This window comes from Anneissia japonica, unplaced genomic scaffold (assembly GCF_011630105.1).
Source record: "Anneissia japonica isolate Jap-2015-1 unplaced genomic scaffold, ASM1163010v1 scaffold287736_len1891122_cov214, whole genome shotgun sequence".
Lineage (NCBI taxonomy): Eukaryota > Metazoa > Echinodermata > Crinoidea > Comatulida > Comatulidae > Anneissia > Anneissia japonica.
Window position 1 is genome coordinate 1,814,982 of NW_022756106.1, and position 18,524 is coordinate 1,833,505.

The window sequence follows — 18,524 nt, forward strand, 5'->3', positions numbered from 1 at the left end:
TCCCCCACCCCCCTCTCCCCCCCCCCCCCATTTGTTCCTCTTATACTTATAGTATCGTAAGTCAGTGCTCTGGCATTTCTACGTTTTTGTTCATGTATAGCATACAGTATATCATATACAGTCTGACCCATAACAGTTCCAAATTTAATTTTAATTGTTTATTTTAAACTAGAACTTTGCCCATCTTGATTTCCTTCTATTATTATGTATTCATTGATGAATAATGAGACACATTATGTTAGTGTGTAAAATAACCTGTAATCATTATTTACTTACTAACTTTTGATATAGTAGACATTAGTTTGGACTGACTAACCCTGCAGGCCACCTATCTATACTCTGCCTGAAACAAAAGGTCATACCCCAGGACTTATCTATTAAGGTCCGAAATATTCTTTAAAGATATGAAATTAATTATTTTTAAATTGTTATTATTTCTATAATTATGATTATTTTAATTTTTTTTCCATATTAACTTGAGATAGAAAAAATTTTGCACCCATTTTGATGAAGACAACTCTAGTGGGTAACATTTCTGTGTCATACTGTAGATTGCAATATATATATATATATATATATATATAATATATACTGTATTAGGCAATTTTATCTGAAGAGTGTCACACCATGTGTGTGGTACGAAACTAAGTAGTAATAAAATGTCTAATCAAAGCTACTGTTGAACCTCGCTTTTTATTCATTTATATCCGCTCTGGTCTACCATTGAGCACTCTGCTTGTAATAATTGCGATAGTTTACTTCAGTTATAATATATACTGTATATATATATGTGTGTGTGTGAAGCCAAATCAGTTACTCGTCGCAAATCCTGTTTTGGAGATAATGGCCAGAACATGCTAGAAATGCCTGAAATCGTAAACTTTGAAGGCTGATTTCTCAAATATTGTTCTTTAAAAAGATTCTTTTCCCATTTTATAGCTCTCATTTTACTGTTTAACCCTGTATTGACTAAAAATCGATTTTTGGGACGAGTGACTTTTTTTTCCCTTGTCTTTGCCACATATATACACATTGATTGATTATATATATATATATCAATGTACAGTAATAACGTATGTTCCTTCATTTCTGGCCTTTATCTTTCTTCTTATGGACATCGTACAATATCCCACATAGCAACCGTTGCTGTAGTTAAAGCATGTATCCATGACAATTTAGCTCCGCAGTTGTGTAGAATAGTAAATTTTAGAGTATGTGGTATTTCGAAAACTAGGTTAATTTCATGTTGCATTGCTGATTATTGTAAGGTTGCTTAACCTGAGGAAGTGATCATCACTAATCAAAGAAAACGTACACTAGCATCAATCTCACACGTTCGTATAATAGCCGCATAGAGTGGTGCGTGGATCTCACAACCAATCTTAAGATAAAATGCTCAGAATGTTTACTTTTCAACTGTCACAGGAAGGTGAATGAATAAATTCAACTTTACATTCAAGTTTTGACTTAACTTTTTTGATATGTTATGGAGAAGGTGGTTTTGTGCAGCATTTTCCATTCAGGGTTTTAAACCCGAGAGTTCCCTGGTCCACCCTGTCCTGCCCCTTGGATTGTGAGGCTAAGATCTCACAAAACAACTGAATTTATAACAACTGTAGGGCTACAATTATCTTTATGATACATCACGTAATTGTGTATAAAATTTTGTGTTTTTTTTAATTTAAAGAAAAAAAGAATGTAGTCGGCCTGAATTTTAGGGTCGGAAGGCGATGCAAAACAATAATTTTTTTACAAGGCCTATAGTACATCATATAGAGCACAGATGGGCAGAGTGGGGCCCGCGGGCCGAATGCAGCTTGGCAGCGTTTTTTTTTTTTTGGCTGCCTGCAAAAATGAATTGAAAACCCTATGTGTATGGTCTGCCAAGCAACATTGGCTAGAAAACACATCCTTGTGTTTTACGGCCCAACACTTATATGTAAAAAATAACATTTAAACTGAGAATAAAGTGGTGTAAAAGCAGTGCTTGTAGTTTTTTGGAAGCTCACTGGAAACATCAATGTTTGGGTGCGGCCCTCGGTGTTAAATCAAAAATTCACTACCGATTTATATTCTCACCCCTGATATAGAGTATCAGTGCTTTTATGCATTCCAGGCCCTACAATAAACACATTCTGGTTTGACAGTTGGTTTGTTCGACAGTCAGCAGGGTTATTATATAACTGTAGAAAACTAAGAGTGGGGGATAGGCATTTTAAGGGCTGTCTCTTATACACATGTGGGTGATAATATTGGTAAACTCTAAGTAATAAAAGTGAATTTTAAGGATGGGCAAAAGTGTTAATAAAGGTTGACCCATATACACAAAATTATGAACAATCTGGACAGATTTTCTTAAAATTCTACCCATTTTAGGCTAAATATGAGAAATCTGGACCCATTTTTCAAAAAGAACTCATTTTATGCATAAAATTGCATCATTTGGACCCATTTTTAAATATGTGCACCCATGCCTCATGGACTCATTAGCTGGCTATGGCATTGGTGGAGGAGGGCTATTAAATTAGATTTAGACTGGGTGGAAAACATCATGGCTGGGGGGGTCATGCCCACATCCGCCCACCATCCCTGAATCTGAAAAAGTACATTGGTCATGAGGGTGAGCGTTAAACCCAAGAAAACCCAGAATAATACTGAGCATATCACAGTATAGCAGGGAGGTTGAGGGTGGGGGGACATTGTGTCATTGTCAGAGACAACTCCATTTCATGAGATTGCGATGGATAATCTTCAGGGAAGATCTGCTCAAACTGCTGTCATCCAATGTTGGATATATTTTAGCAAGTTCTCACATGTATTGCATGCAAGTTTGTTGGCCGACAGTTGGCTAATGCAGAGTAACCTCCTAGTGTAACTAAAAGTAGGCCTGTATTGTACGATGGTACAATTACAGGGGTGGATTCACATTTAAAAAATCTTGGTACGGCCTATGCGACATGTGAGCCACTGAGCGGGGTGGAGGAAATGGCAATGGTATTTGAGATTTTTGTTGAGAAATGCTTCACCATAGAATTGGTACATGGAATTTAAATAAAAGGTTAGCTTTATTTGTACTATGCTCCCTCATTTGTCTATTTTTTAATGGGGCTTACATGTAGATTCCCCATTCATCCCCACCCCTGGATCTGCCCCTGAATTAGTAGGTTTGATTACATATTATTGTGATGTATATTCATCACACAGTTTGTTTGCTCTGTGTACCTATTATACAAGTGCTTACTTATACTCCAATATGGTTCTCTGTTTAACCAAAATACTTCAACTTTAGATTGGGTTCAACTGCCTTAAGTGTACTGTATCATAGTATTTTATCACATCACCTTAAAATATTCAATTTCAACCATTGAATTCTGGTGTTTACCAAGTAATACTATAGACAGATTTTCAAATATCTTTATCCTAGTTTTTAAAAATGATTAAAAAATAAAATGAAAAACTAAAACCTACCTACAAATTGTAAAATTATCTTTAATTTAAAATATAAATTGTATAGGTTGTGTAAAAGGAAGGCATAGCAGTATCTGCCATTTTATCGCTGTAATTTTTTTTCCGATCAGAAAGAAAAAAAACATAGGCAATATCAAAGGAATGTAGCATGTGTATTTAATAATAATAAAAAGCTTGCAATAATTCTTAACAATTGTTAACAAAGAGAAAGTTCTTAGGAATTTTATATAATCTTTATGTCCTGATAATATGTCGTGAGAAATATCTTTTTGTTAGTGTCTGGAATACTGTATTTATGCAAGTTCATGGTTTTTGTTTTCTAATACATTAACATTTTATGATAAATTAAATTTCACTGGGAAATACTCCTTTTGTCATGCATGCTTGTGCAAAAATCACAAATTATACATAATTAGCATGTTGGTTCCGTATTCACCTGTATGTGTTCTATACATTGGTAGCACAGTTTGACATATCGTATCTGATTCAGAGACTCATTGGAATAGTCCATTTTGTGACCAGGTAGATTTCTGCATTGGCGGTTTTAATTCCTTTGTAGGTATTAAGTAGAGATCAAAAATGAGGATTTATAGTAAGCAAAATTATAATAAACAAGAAATTCTGGTGATCCGTAAATAGTATTTTTGTATTGTTCAATCATATTATGATTAAGTATTACCCAGAAAAAATTGGCTTTTAAAAGTATCTAACTAATAAATAAATTGTGTAATGATAATTTTAGTGATTATGAGAAAAAGGTAGATCAAATGATGATGGAGATGATCTTTATGATAATGATACATAATCAGTATAAGATTGATTTGATAATGGTTATGTTGATGATTATGTTGGTGATGAATTTGATGTTAATAATGATGAAAAATTTTCATAAAAATGACAAAGTTAATGATGATTATGATGATATTGATAAAAATGAAAATATGAAAATAAATATTTTAAAAGAATACTGGAAATGATGATTATGATGATGATGATGATAATGAAAATGATGATGATGATGATGAAAGTGAAATTTACTGATAAAGTCTTATGGTTAAGAAAGTATGATACAATATACACGCCAGAAGTGGTTATCATCCCAACAAATAAAAAATGAATATAGTAAATTAATTATGTCATTAAAATTGTTGTTTAGAAATACATTATAATTTACTCCATATTATTATAAAAATAATTGCAAGTTTTTAACATCTATAACTTTGTTTCAAGCTGAGTAGTTTTTTATTTTATTCATCATTATATACACATTGTAGAATGTTGACGCATATTATGCTTTGAACTCTCTGAAGAATTCATTTGCTTGGTCATGTGATCATTAAATCAACAATTATCAACTTGTAGAAATCTATATCAAAGAAATTGTGAAAAAGATTGAATTTTTGCGAGTCTGAAGCGTTGCAATGTGCCTTGGTTTAAAAATCGTTATAGATAACTTACTTCATAGCGTATCTAATATGTTAATTTTACAAAAGGCCCAATTTTTTTTTCATGAAAAACCAAAACGATTTCTCTCACAAGCATTGTTGAGTCCTCCCCTGGTTTGCTTAGCTATTGCCTTAGGCAATTGACCTTTTAGGCATTGGGCTGTACCATTTTTACATAGGGTATTTCAAGCTCCCTATAAATGTCTCATTAATGTAATTTATTGACCATTTTTCCAGTTTAAATTCAAATTTAATGTTTGAAATTTAAGTGAAAAAACGACTACAATTTTGCGCAAAGTTTTAGGGAAAATAAAGACATTTAAAAAAAATCTGTTGACTAGCGATGTAAAATAAATATTAAGTAGTGACTGCCATCTATACAAAGAAGATGCGTATTTGAATTAGCATGTAAATAATTTACTCATTTGCATTACAGTAGTTAAATATCCAAGTAGAGTAAATAGAAACATTGGTTGTATACTTATTATCATTACCTAATCATACAACAAATACAGCAACAATAATTTTAGTGGAAATGTTGGTTGTTACTGTAAGTCTAATAGAATTACGTGGTTCACTGATTTTTATAGTATTTTTGCAACTCAATTAAAATGGAACAGAAAAGTCTTCTTTTCCTAACCCAGCCACCCATCATTCAGCTACGTATAAGCATGCTTGCCATTTTATCTCAGTACCTTCTGTTATCTTTATCATCAATAAAGAAAGATTTCTATCTATCTATTTACAGTATTGTATATTTTGTGTTGGGTATTGAGGCTTATTAATTGGCAACAATATGAAAATAGTCGCATGTACATACTCACATATATAACTATAAGACCACCCCTGATTCTGTCGGGCCTGTAAGACAGAATTCATACTTTCCGCTGCTCTTTGTGGTCTTCGTACTGCATCTAGTTGGCTAAAAGCAGAGCCAAGTAGAACTATTCTACAAAATAATTACCATTTTATTGGCTTTTAAAGGTTCATCAAAATCTTATTTTCCAGTGTTTAAAATTGCGTTTATTCATACTAACATTTAATATCTTCATTGTAGTAGTAAATTTGCATTTTAAGGACGATTCGAACATGATTTCAAAAATCTAATATTTGTATGTCGCACGTATAAGACAACCTGTTTTTTTCAATCGTCATTTACTATTTTAGGCCTCGTCGTATACACGAATAGAGTGTATACAGTAAATCTTGCAATTTTATAAAGCTTTTCAGCACCATCAGGCCACCGATTCTATCCTGACTGCTTGAATGTACATGCCATGGGTGAGAAACAAATGTTCTACTGCAAGATTAACAATGTCTTTAGCAAAACTTACATCATCGACAACTGGCTGTATGGCATCTGCTTGTCCACCCCACACATATAAGACGACCCCCCCCCCTCCCTGTTTTTCGATCGTAATTTGCAATATTAAGCCTAGTCTTGTACCCGAGTATATACGGTAATAAATAAAAACATTCTATATTTTAAAAATATGAATTTTTTTATAAAATAATCATGAAAGTAAATATAATAATGGAAAAGTGCATCAATAATACATAAAATAATCGTTAAAAAAAACAACTTTTGGCGTTAATAAATTGGTAGTTAGGTTGCTAGGCTTCAATTTCCAGGGCCCTATATTTATCGCATCTAAACCTTTGCATACACCAAGCTGATGGTCGTCGGCTGAAGTGGTTTCATAGATTACACTATATGGCGAGGTAGGCACAACGGATCATCAGTAATACGTTGTTAATGACTCTCCACTGAAGAGTACATACCGAAAATCAGCAAGTGTCATTGTGTGTCGTCAATCACTCACAGAGCAGAGAAAGAATCATTGGTGTGTGCCTGACTTTATAAAACAATGCTAACTACAAAGTTCCAATCTGTAATTGATTTGTACTTAATGTTGAATGTGGAAGAAATTCTAAAGAAAAATCTTCGTAATTTTGTATTTATCTTCATTAAGCATGGCACCCGCTGCACCCGACGATTGTCAGTGGATGTAATTTAAAGGAGAACGTAATGCCGCGATGCCCGCGCCATGGATCGTTTTAATAACGATCCGTTCAGACTGCTACGACAGTCAGCAGGCGCATCGCCCCATCTAGCGCTCACAGGAAGTGCAATTAGATTAGTCGTACGACCGTTGTTCAGTGCAGTGTGTGCTGTCCTGTCTTTAGACGCATATGAGGTGCAATCCAAGTTCATTCTTTATTGTACAAATACTCGACATTCCTTAATTTTGACCTGTTAATCATATAAATATTGATACATATAGGATAAGTACTGCTTGCTTAGATCTGTAGTATTTATAAGTAGCTTGAAGAGATGATAGGTTTTAAGCTCATCCCTTTGCAACAAGTTTTCGATTTGTGTTATTAGTCAAGGTCGCTAAAGGGTCGACACTATATTTTCCATCAATTTTAAGGGAGTAAAAATACAACTTAAAATTTTGTCTCCTTCTCTCTCAAACTCCACTCTCTAACAAACTATTTATTGTTCATGTGACCACTCCCTTTCTTATCCTGAAAAATTACATATAAAATTATTATTGTTATTTTTAGTCATATTTTAAAAAAAAACAATTTCTCATAATCTCAAAATCTCCAATGAGGGCAGTATAATAGAGGCAGTAGAGTATATTTGCATTAAGGCCGCCCATACAAAAGAGATTTATTAATCAATCAGCCAAGTGTTTCTGGAGTTCCTCATCAGAGCTAATAAGATTGCACCATTGTTAGTCCTCTTTTGTGCATTCTTGCTCAACCTTTTAATTATTTTATTTAAAATGGTTCTATTCATAGTAATATTTTTTATAATTTATCATTTTAATTTTTTTTTTAAATATTGTGCAACTTATTTGCCATGTCATTTCTTTCATTTGGTGAGTTGCATTTTATATTTTTATTTACCTATAATTGTATTATTCATAGTTTATTTCCTGATGATGACATAATTAATGTCGAAATATTGAATCCCGACACGATGGCGTGCATTTCGATACTTGGAGTATGTGTTATACTATCTAGTTTATCATTGTCTTACCAAAGAACTATTATTACATAGCTTTAGTTCATTTGTGTAAGACATAGCCTTGAAGAAAAACATCTACTCTTCTTGTCCAACAAGGATTCCATTATTGCTGTACATTGATATTAGCATTTCTTCTGGCTACGTATTAGTATCAGAAAAATTAAATATGATACAGAACTACAGTAATTTTTTCATTAATTTTGAACAATAGAAAGTTGCCTTAAGTTTCTAACTGCCTTTCGTTAGTCTTATCTGTGAAACACTTGTTTAGAAGATGTTATGTTTTGTATCACCTTGTACTTTGGAACATCTGATTACAAAGTTCAGGGGTTATCTGCGGAAATTTTATCAGATCAACCAATTAAAATGCTTTGCAGCAAGTAACAGTTTTTTTGGATTCAAATCCTTACGATTCCATCCTGATTTCTCTGGGGCGGTTGCAGGATTTGGCGGTAGGGGTGCGTAAGAGTCCACACCAGCTCAACATGGTTGGGGCTAAGGTGAGAAAATGTTGAGAATACAGTATGGGGCTTGTAGGTGCCCGGATATTGCACTCTCATACTTCAAAAATCTTATCGGTACTGTTAATAATGATAAAAATAATATAAAAATACAATACAACAATAATTATTTTCCTTAATACAATTAAGGGGGGTGCGATCGCACCATCTGCACCCCCTCTCCATCCGTCCTAGTTTCTTCTTCTGGATTACGTGGTCCAGTGGTCAGAATGCATGGTGTCAAATTTTAAAATTGTGGTTTAAAGTGCATATGCCTCAAATTATGCGGTCAAGTGGTCCCAAGCTCATAGTTATATTTATGTGTATGCAAGCCATACTTCATGTTCATGGTCCGAATTTCTGTGATTACACAGTAGATTAAAGTTTATGCCATACACAATTTCTGAATGGCATGATCTGGTGGTCTCAAGTGCATGTTCTGAATTACATGGTCTAGTGGTCGCAAGTGCATGTTCTGAATTAAAAATGGCGCAGTGGTCTCAAGTGCATGTTCTGAATTACATGGTCTAGTGGTCTCATGTGTATGTTTTGAGTTACATGGTCTGGTGGTCTTAAATACATTTTTTGAATTACACATGGCCTGGTAGTCTCGGGTACATATTTTGAATTATATGGTCTGGTGGTCTAGAGTACATGGTTCAACTTGCAAAATTGTTCCATTTTATGGTTATTTCATTTCTATAATTATAATGAAATGGTGTTCTACCCTTTAATAACAATTGTAATTAATTATGTAAAATGAGTATAATATGAAATGAACAGCATGTAAAATTTGGAGAAAAAGCATTGTCCAAATCTCAATTTTTGATCTTTGAATTTGGACTGGTGAGAGACTCTATAATGAAAATTTTAATTAGGCAAAATAAATGATGAGTTTATCACCCTTGTGTGTTTGTCTTGTATGGTACCGAAAATTGTTTTTTTTTTTAAATTTGTTTAGTAAATAATAGAAATTTATTGTTTATCTCAATCATATATTTTACTTTAAATATCAATGGACCAGCAAACAACCAAAATTGGTATTTGGCTTTCAGAAAAATAAAAAGCCTTCCTCCCTCATTACTTTTCCAGCCTAATTACAGGTAGGGTGAAATTATCAAATATTTTTTATAGGGCCTAATGTAAGTAATAAATGAATTGTTCATTTATTTTTTTTTTTAATATAAATGTTTATATTCTGTTACTGGTAACTATTCAAAATAGGAGGTATTAATTAAATTTATTAAGTTAATTAGCTATATTATTATTTTCATTGATCGTTTGAGAAGGCAATATTATTTCAATTATCAGCATTTCATATATAGTACCGTAAATGTAAAAATGGAATACAGTGCTTACAGAAGTTGGAAAATAGATGTAAAAAGCTGAATTTGTATTATAATATACAAAAAAATAAAACATTGTTACCATACATAAATGTGTACAACAGTGATAAGGTCACAAAAAGGTAATGCTGATTTGCATACCAGCGACCTCTAAAGAGAAGATTTCAGTGACCTTGAGGTTTTGCCAGCATTCTGCATAGCAGATGAAAAGCTTGGCCTACTGCCAAATGATTATGACTGCTCCTATATTATTATCATAATTTCTGAGTTTAGTTACTGTTTTTAACATTTGAAATTCATTACAGTTACTCTGTTGTTCAGTTTTCATCCTAGTTGTACGTTTCTTGCAGATGTTTTATCTATCTGTGTGATGATTTTTTCCCATTTTTTTTTGTTGTTTAGAAACATGTTTGTATTTATTGAAATCTCCAATTTACATTGTTTGTATTGAATATAGTAAGTAATACAGTTTTCTTTTGCAGCACATTTGTTGCAGTGTTAATAACACTATTTCCAACAAGACAAAGACATGTGACAGTATTGTTGCTCCGTGTGTGTGCGCCACTGTCTGCAAGCAGTGCATACCGAACATGCTCGAATAAGCGCCACTCTTGAATAAGCACGCTCAGCACTTAATCCAGAGTACATATTACGCTATGTTTAACAAAATAGGGTTTTAAATACAGTGTACAAACAGTGTTAAAATGAATAAATAACACAATGAAGACACAAGCGCATTTCTGTATACAGGTAAATGTAAATTTACGATGACGTAGGTATGATAGGCCTACTTAACTACAAGAATACGTAAGATAGGCAAAGAGGATAACAGGCATGGAAAGCGCCACGCCAATATTTTTTTATAAGCGCCGCACTGAAGTCTCCAAAAATGTTATAACGCAGTGGCACATTTACGGTACATCAGTTGAGTTGTCTTGCTTCCTTCGTATGTCTGTTAGTGTTATACTGGTTGGGTTTCGTTGTACTTGTATCTCTAAAATTATTTTAGTTTGTTAAGTTACCCATCCATGCATAACACACTGTCGTTAGATTGTGTGGCCAGTGTGAAATAATTGTTTGGCTAAGTAATAGAAACACCCATGTTTTCTCATCAGGGATTTTTGAAAGCGAGTAGGAAAAGATTTAACATTTTTATTCTCTTTTTTCAAAGATGGTCACTACAAGAACTATTTCCATATAGGTACTAACTTTTAATGCGGGTCTCTCTTTATGTCTTTGTTTAACTATATCATCAACATCATTTTGTCATTTAAAATAATATTTCTGCTGTAGATTGTATTACATGGTCAGATTTTTCCATTCTTTGTTTATTTTGTGAAGAAGAAATAATTTCTTATCTAATTGCAAAAAAAATATAATTTCTTATTTAATTGCAAAGAAGAATTAATTTTTTAATTGGGAGATTTCATGGTGGCTGGTGGGATTGCAAAACAAAATTAAAATTTTTTCTAAAAGTTTAAATTTAAATTTTTATTTCAAATTATTATATTATTGATGGTATAAGGAGTCTTGCCGTACAAGTATGTTTAGTTTTTCAAACTTTTCTCGTATTTGGCCAACATCTTTTTATTTTTAAAATACTTTAACCCGTTAAATTTTGCCCATACTCAGTAATCTTTTTTAGCCGATTTCAGGCTCAAAATGTTCTTATTTAGTTCTTATTTTCACATAATTTTCAAACATACAAATTAGTATATTATTATATTGTATTGTAGAGGGTATTATGTCACACCTACTGCAAATTAAGCTACAGATAATTTGTTGGCTTTTCAAATTAAAAAATCTTTAAAAAAAAAATCATTTGATATTTTACCTTCGCCTCAATTTCTTCTTACTAGTATTTTGTTCTTAATTTTAAAGCTATTTCAGACTTGTGTTCTTATAAGTTGTGTTTTCAAAAAATAAAAATAAATAAAAATTGTATCAAATCTTTTTAAAAAATGGCTGGATGGCAAGAGAAACATTTAAAAAAAAATAATTTGGCCATATTATATATAGAATGTTGGTATCGTGTACCATTTGATGTCATGCATAATTGATTTGATTGTTGAAGCGCTATTCATACTCAAGACTTCATTACGGCAACATAAAAGAGCATTCCATATCTTCACAGTACATGTGATGTACTCCTTTGAAAATCATAATTGCTGTACCATGGCCTTTCACAATAACAGCAAATTGATTGGTTATGTTACCGTATACCAGGTTTGTAACCTGTTTATCTGAAAGTATTTAACTTAGAAAACTTGTGATACATAACTCTTCATATCTTCACTGTACATATGATGTACTCCTTTGAAAATGATAATTGCTGTACCATCGCCTTTCACATTTGTTGACAGCAAATTGATTGGTTATGTTACCGTATACCAGGTTTGTTAACCTGTTTATCTGAAGGTATTTATCTTAGAAACCTGGTGATACATATAATACCTCTCCATATCTTCACAGGACATATGATGCACTCCTATGAAAATCATAATTGCTGCACCATCGCCTTTCACATTTTTTAACAGCAAATTGATTGGTTATGTTACTGTATACCAGGTTTGTTAACCTGTTTATCAGAAGGTATTTAACTTAGAAAACTGGTGATACAACATAATTCTTCATATCTTCACAGTACATATGATGTACTCCTTTGAAAATCATAATTGCTGTACATCGCCTTTCACAATTTTTAACAGCAAATTGATTGGTTATGTTACCGTATACCAGGTTTATTAACCTGTTTATCTGAAGGTATTTAACTTAGAAACCTGGTGATACAACATAATTCTCCATATCTTCACAGCACATGTACTCATTTGAAAATCAAAATTTGCCGTACCATGGCCTTTCACAATAACAGCAAATTGATTGGTGGTGTTACAGGACACGAAAAAAGCGGTGAACCGTGGATTCAAACCTCCGCTTGTTTGGTTTGAAGTCTGTGCCACATGCTACAACAAGTACATGACTTTGATGATGATGTGTTTGTGATGAGGTGAACAGCCAGATAAAAGTGTCTTCGTCTTCTTCCTCCCTGTCCCTGATGACCACTAGAAAAGCAATCTTATAGATGTGTTATTACTGCTCATAATAGGCATCTGTACTTTTCATCACCTTGTTCAACGATAATTGTGGCAAAGGCAAGCCAAACCAGTCTCTCGTCGCAAAAATCAAATTTTAGTTGTTAATACAGGATTAAACAGTAAAATGAGAGCTATAAATGGTAAAAGATGAATTTAAATGCGACATTTTGTTATGAAGTTAGAGACGCTTGCATACAGCAATTTAAAGAATAATATTTGAGAAATCAGCCTTCAAAGTTTGATTTTGGGCATTTCTCAGGCAGAAACTATTACCAAATAGTTAAAAATTGTTGTTATAAACATTGAAAATGAAGACAATAATAGCATAGCATTATATATAGATATATATATATATATAAAGATAAGTTTAATGTAATGAAATAGATTTCAAAAATGTTGACATTCCAGCATGTTTTTGCCATTATCTCTGTGACGAGTGACTGGTTTTCCTTTGTCTTTATCACGATTTCTTCTTTTATTTTGGCGAAATAAACATATTGTCAATGGTTGTTGCTTTATTATGGAACTTAAAATCAAAATAATTCAAATAATTATTCCACCATAACAGAAACTCAATACTTGATCACATTACGATTAAAATAATACCCAACCATCCATTATCGATTATCATTATTTCATGGTTGTTAAATCATTGTCATCGTTATTATTATCATTTTCGTCATCATCATCATCACTATCATCATCACTATCATCGTCACTATCATCGTCACTGTCATTACCTCTAATTATCTTTATCATTACTTATCATTATTTCCATTGTCGCCACCACTGCTAGCATCACTATCTTCATCACCATTATCATCATCATCATCACAATCATCGTTCACCATTATCATTCATCATTATCACCATCATTGTCATTATCATCGTCATCATTAGCTCTAACCTAATAAATGTGTCTTTGTTATTATATTCACTATTGTTTCCATTGTCATCACCACTGCTGTAATTTTTTTTTTTAATTTATTAATTGCTGTCGTCACTATCATCATCATTATCATTATCATCATCATCATCATCATCTTCTACCATCATCATTTATCAACATCATCATCAGTGTCATTATCATCATCATCATCTGTGATTATCTTTATCATATTCACCAGTGTTATCCTCATCGTCATTATTTAACATCATCATCATCATACCTAGTAGTACATTCAATGTGTGCACAACTACCTGCCAGTCACCTATTTGCAAAATGGTCTTGAGACCACCTCCCTCTCCCCCTCCCCAAACAGGTAAATGGTAACTTGTGAGGAATTAATTAATATTGAATTGTCTTCATAATTAATTTTATTAATATTATTTTTTCCTGGCAAACCCATAATTAATCTAGAATCACTACTTACCAAAATTGTAAATGCTACTTATTTTTTCTTGAAAATTCAAAATTCCCCCTCTTTTATAATGGACTAGTCCAGTTCAAGGTGATGGTTATGAGTAGTGGTAGTAGAGTTGATGAATATTACATGAGTATACTCTATAACCAGTATTCCGATAAGATTATATAAATAATATTATTATTACCCATAAATTTGTTCATATAATACCCACCTCTAAATGCTTTAAAAAGTTGGGTTTTGTTTGCTCATTTAGCGTGTCATCATTCAAATTCTGCCAGGTTTAACTGGCCAACGCTTGTAGCAGTAAATATGTAAACATACGTTTTGTTTTTTTGTAAAAACAGTGTGACTCACATTTTGGAAAGAAATATTTAAACACTAATATTTTAATTATTTGGCCATTTCTTTCATATTCTTATATAATAGTTTTTTTTTTTTCATAAAGTATTTTACGTTTATATTACCGTATATTACTTGTTTTTAATTTATTATTAGGCTTATTATATTTGTTTCCAGCAACTTAAATTTAACACCAAATTATGAGGTAAAATTTTAGTATATAATTTTTATAACTAAACCGAATAAAACTATGGTATCCAACAACTTGATAATTTTAATACTCTAATTAGTAATATTGTAATGACTGTAATTACTTAAAATATTGGCTTCCAACCATTTGATTATTTTTTTGATTACTTAGCATTATTATAATTATTTATTAATTGTAATTATATTATTAGTAGTGGTGCTATTTAATATTACATTTTATACTAAATTTTTCATTATTAATATCTTTGAGAACCAGGTGTACAAAAATGTGCAATCTCAGTTGTTTGAGGGCGCCATTTTCTCTACTGGTAGTATTGTATTCTATTATAAACAATTGTTAAGGTCTGTCCATTCTGGACTATCAAATTTATCTTTGATAAAAAAACTGTTTTATGCCCATATGTGATGATGTGCTTATATATGGTCGTGATGTGATGTCATCTTGACCATATTTAGTCATCTTGCGTGTTTTTGTGTGGGTAGGGCTCAAGAAGACTACTGTAACTAATTTGAACAAGACCTTTCAGAAATTCGCTAATTGATGTTTAACACCGGATAAATTGAGATGTCTTATCAACAAGTAAAATAATGTGACAGGCCTAATTTATTAATATAATAGATTCATATAAATTAGGGGTAAATGCTGTTACAGAGTTGGGGGAGGTGGTGCAAAAATGTAGAGCTAAATTCATATCATCATTAAAAACTCAATGGTTATTTTTATCTTTATAACCCAAGTAGTAGAACAATTTTTTGCTGCACACCCCCAGCATACACCCATCTGGGAAGGATGCAGGATTTGGCAGTAGGGCGTACATGAGAATCCACACCACACCTTTCACAGCCCCAACCATGGTGGGGCTAAGGTGTGAACATTTTGAGAATATGGGCCTCTAGGTGCAAGGAAATCGCACTCTCATACTTTAAAAATCTTACCAGTGCTATTTCCATAATGATAAAAGTAATATATCAACAATTATTTTTTATTAATACAATTTAGTGGGGTGCGATCCCACTGTCTGCACCACCCTGCGTCTGCTTCAGCCCATGAACTTAATTAAATATTCAGACATTAATATTTTGGTAAGTTATTTTTATTTATAGACTAGACATACAGTAGGCAAAGACAGATAGTTCCATAAGACACATATTTAGATCCGTCAGGAGTAAAATATGTAGGGTACAATATGCTTTTGCAAACGTACGTAAACATTATTAAAAACATGTTCCCCAATCTGATAGCTCCGCCCATTTTGTGAAAATTGAAAATGCATGCATAATGAATTATGAAACGTTTCTTACATTTATCGAACGTAAAATTATGAAAGTGTTATCAAACGCAAGTAAGAATGGATAGAACTACAGTTTGCCCGCCAATTCGAGATCACCCTTGGGACCTGAAAATTTGGGGTGGTCTCGGGGTGTTAAAAGGTTGAAGATTGTTATTTGGGTTTCTGGAAAAGTGGTCTCAAATTAGAGGGGTCTGTAATTGGAGTGTGCATTGTATCACAATGCAGATTGGGTGAAAAGTCCCTACTTTATATTTAGGCTGTCTTACAGTATAACTAAATGTACTGTTTACTTTGGAAACTGATTTTTTTTTGTTTTTTTTTGACACAGATCGGAAATACAAAGTAATTGTCAAATAATTTGTAATGATCGGTGTTGAGTATTCTATAAATTATTAAGATAATAAATACAAATACATTTGATTGACTTTATAATTATTGATGTCCTATTGGTCCTTAACATTTTATAGAGATTTTTCTAATCAACATGTCTATATATGGAAACTGCTGAGAGATGAGGCTCATTTTTGCCTGAATACTACAAAGATGTTTCAGATGTCAAAAAAAAAAAAATATAGTAAAACTTAAAAGATTAATGATAGCATTTGTCAAAATTAATTTGCAGATTGTGTTTGAAACTGCGTATTCTGGCAATTACACCAGCTTATTATTGTCGGTTTCCTGTTGAAGTTTAGTGATGCGTAACGCCTCTCATTGTAGTATGCGCTGGTTTTCTGTCTATTTTGAACCATTGTAGACCGTCCCTAATCATATGATCAACACACAAAGGAATCTTCTCTGCCACTGGAAAATATTGCATAGAAAAATTACATAGACCCCTACATGAATATTATATATCAACTTGTTCAGTGGACTTAGCCCTTATATAATTTTATCGTAAAACTCTTTGGCATTGATAAACTTAAGATTACTAAACAAAAAAAAATTGCAAGTCCCATAAAAAGAAGTAAGCTCTGGATGGTGGTATTCATTTCAGAACTGACATTTTTTCTAGTTAAAAAAAATAATAAAAATATTTGACATTAAAATGAAAAAAGTCATTAATTGCGGTTATTTATTTTTATCATATTTTAATTAATCATGTTCAGAATTTTCACTGATATTCATTTTAAAGAAAAAATGCAGAAGTAAATCTTTTAGTTCATTGCAAACTTGTTTAAGAAACTTGCATTATTTGTATTAAGTACCTTTCAATATATGCATACCATTTTTGTATCTCATTGACAAAGGGTTTATTTATCCATTGTTATTCATAAGCATTTTATTTGAACTCCATCTTAGCTCCCCCCTTCTAGAATGGATATTTAAGAGGTGCACTCTTGAACATGGTGTGATTATTATAGCAAATTCGCAATGTCAAGTGGCTTAGACGTTCCTTCCTATTATTAATTAATATAGTAAACACTACTGTTCTTGCAACTACCTATATCAATCTTTGTCATTGAAATCTTTATAGTAAAACATTTGTAACACTGGGACTGTGTTGATGATCGTTCTCTTTGTGTGTGTGTGTGCGTACTACACAAAGGTCAACACAGCCAGTAGTAGCAGTCAAAGCAAAGGGCATTGGATTGGCTGTTCCAACATATGACACCCAGCCCTCTGATGTAAATGGACATCAGGAACTTTCTACTACAGTGCTGCCGACTGGTGGTTACTATTATTGTCTTTTGGGGAATTCCCTGTTAGTAAGCAAACTGTCACTGACCATTCTTGAATTTTGAATACCTGGTATCTTGGTAATAAATCATATTATATATTTGGGCTGTAATACAAACGTATGGTACATGGTAATGCAACATAAGAGCTTGAAACAGTTACTTTTAAAATGCTGAAATAATAATTTAATTGTCCTGAAGTTAGTTTGTGATACAAATTATTGTATATTATTTCTGATGCTTTTTTTTTGTATGATCTGAGATGGAATTAATATGATTTAAATGTAATTAGTAACTTATCTGGACAATTTTGTTGTGTTATGATAAATAGGAATTAGCTGCAGGGGCTACATAGAATAGGGACAGGTGGTTATATCCTAGGCCTAACTAACCCTGTTGGGTTAGGGATTAATTGGGTGGAAGGGTGGTTGGGGGGGGGGGGACTTATTAAAGTCAGCTGTTGGGAGAGTCTAGGATAAAATTAACAATCTTTGGAATCGTTAAACAAAATCAAGAAGATAGAAGTCGGTAATTTTCAGAAATGATTTAAAGATAATTTTCTTAACTTGAGACGAATCCTAAAAGCTAAATAAATTACATGCATCAGTGAATTGTGAGAAGCCCTCTATGATATGCACGTGGTTTAGCAAGAAAGAAGCGTGTGTGTATAATGAACTGGACGATAGTATTTCAATCTGATAATTGGACAGTCAACAGGCAGAAGATCCTTGACAGATTGAAATATA

General features: G+C 32.4%; 1 protein-coding gene across 10 annotated transcripts in view; it reads left to right on the plus strand.

Annotated features, from left to right (window-relative positions):
• The first annotated feature begins 8,417 nt into the window (after positions 1–8,417).
• The window catches only part of LOC117123876 (single-stranded DNA-binding protein 3-like), a 62,684-nt gene continuing 52,577 nt past the window's right edge, over positions 8,418–18,524 (plus strand). For 8 of the 10 annotated variants that reach the window (XM_033269918.1, XM_033269919.1, XM_033269920.1 and 5 more), the window contains exon 1: positions 8,424–8,453. In XM_033269918.1, coding sequence (XP_033125809.1) covers positions 8,439–8,453 — 15 coding nt within the window. In that variant the 5' untranslated portion in view covers positions 8,424–8,438. Of the gene's footprint in view, positions 8,454–18,524 lie in introns of all 10 variants that reach the window. The other 2 variants (XM_033269916.1, XM_033269915.1) reach the window with 2 other exon arrangements.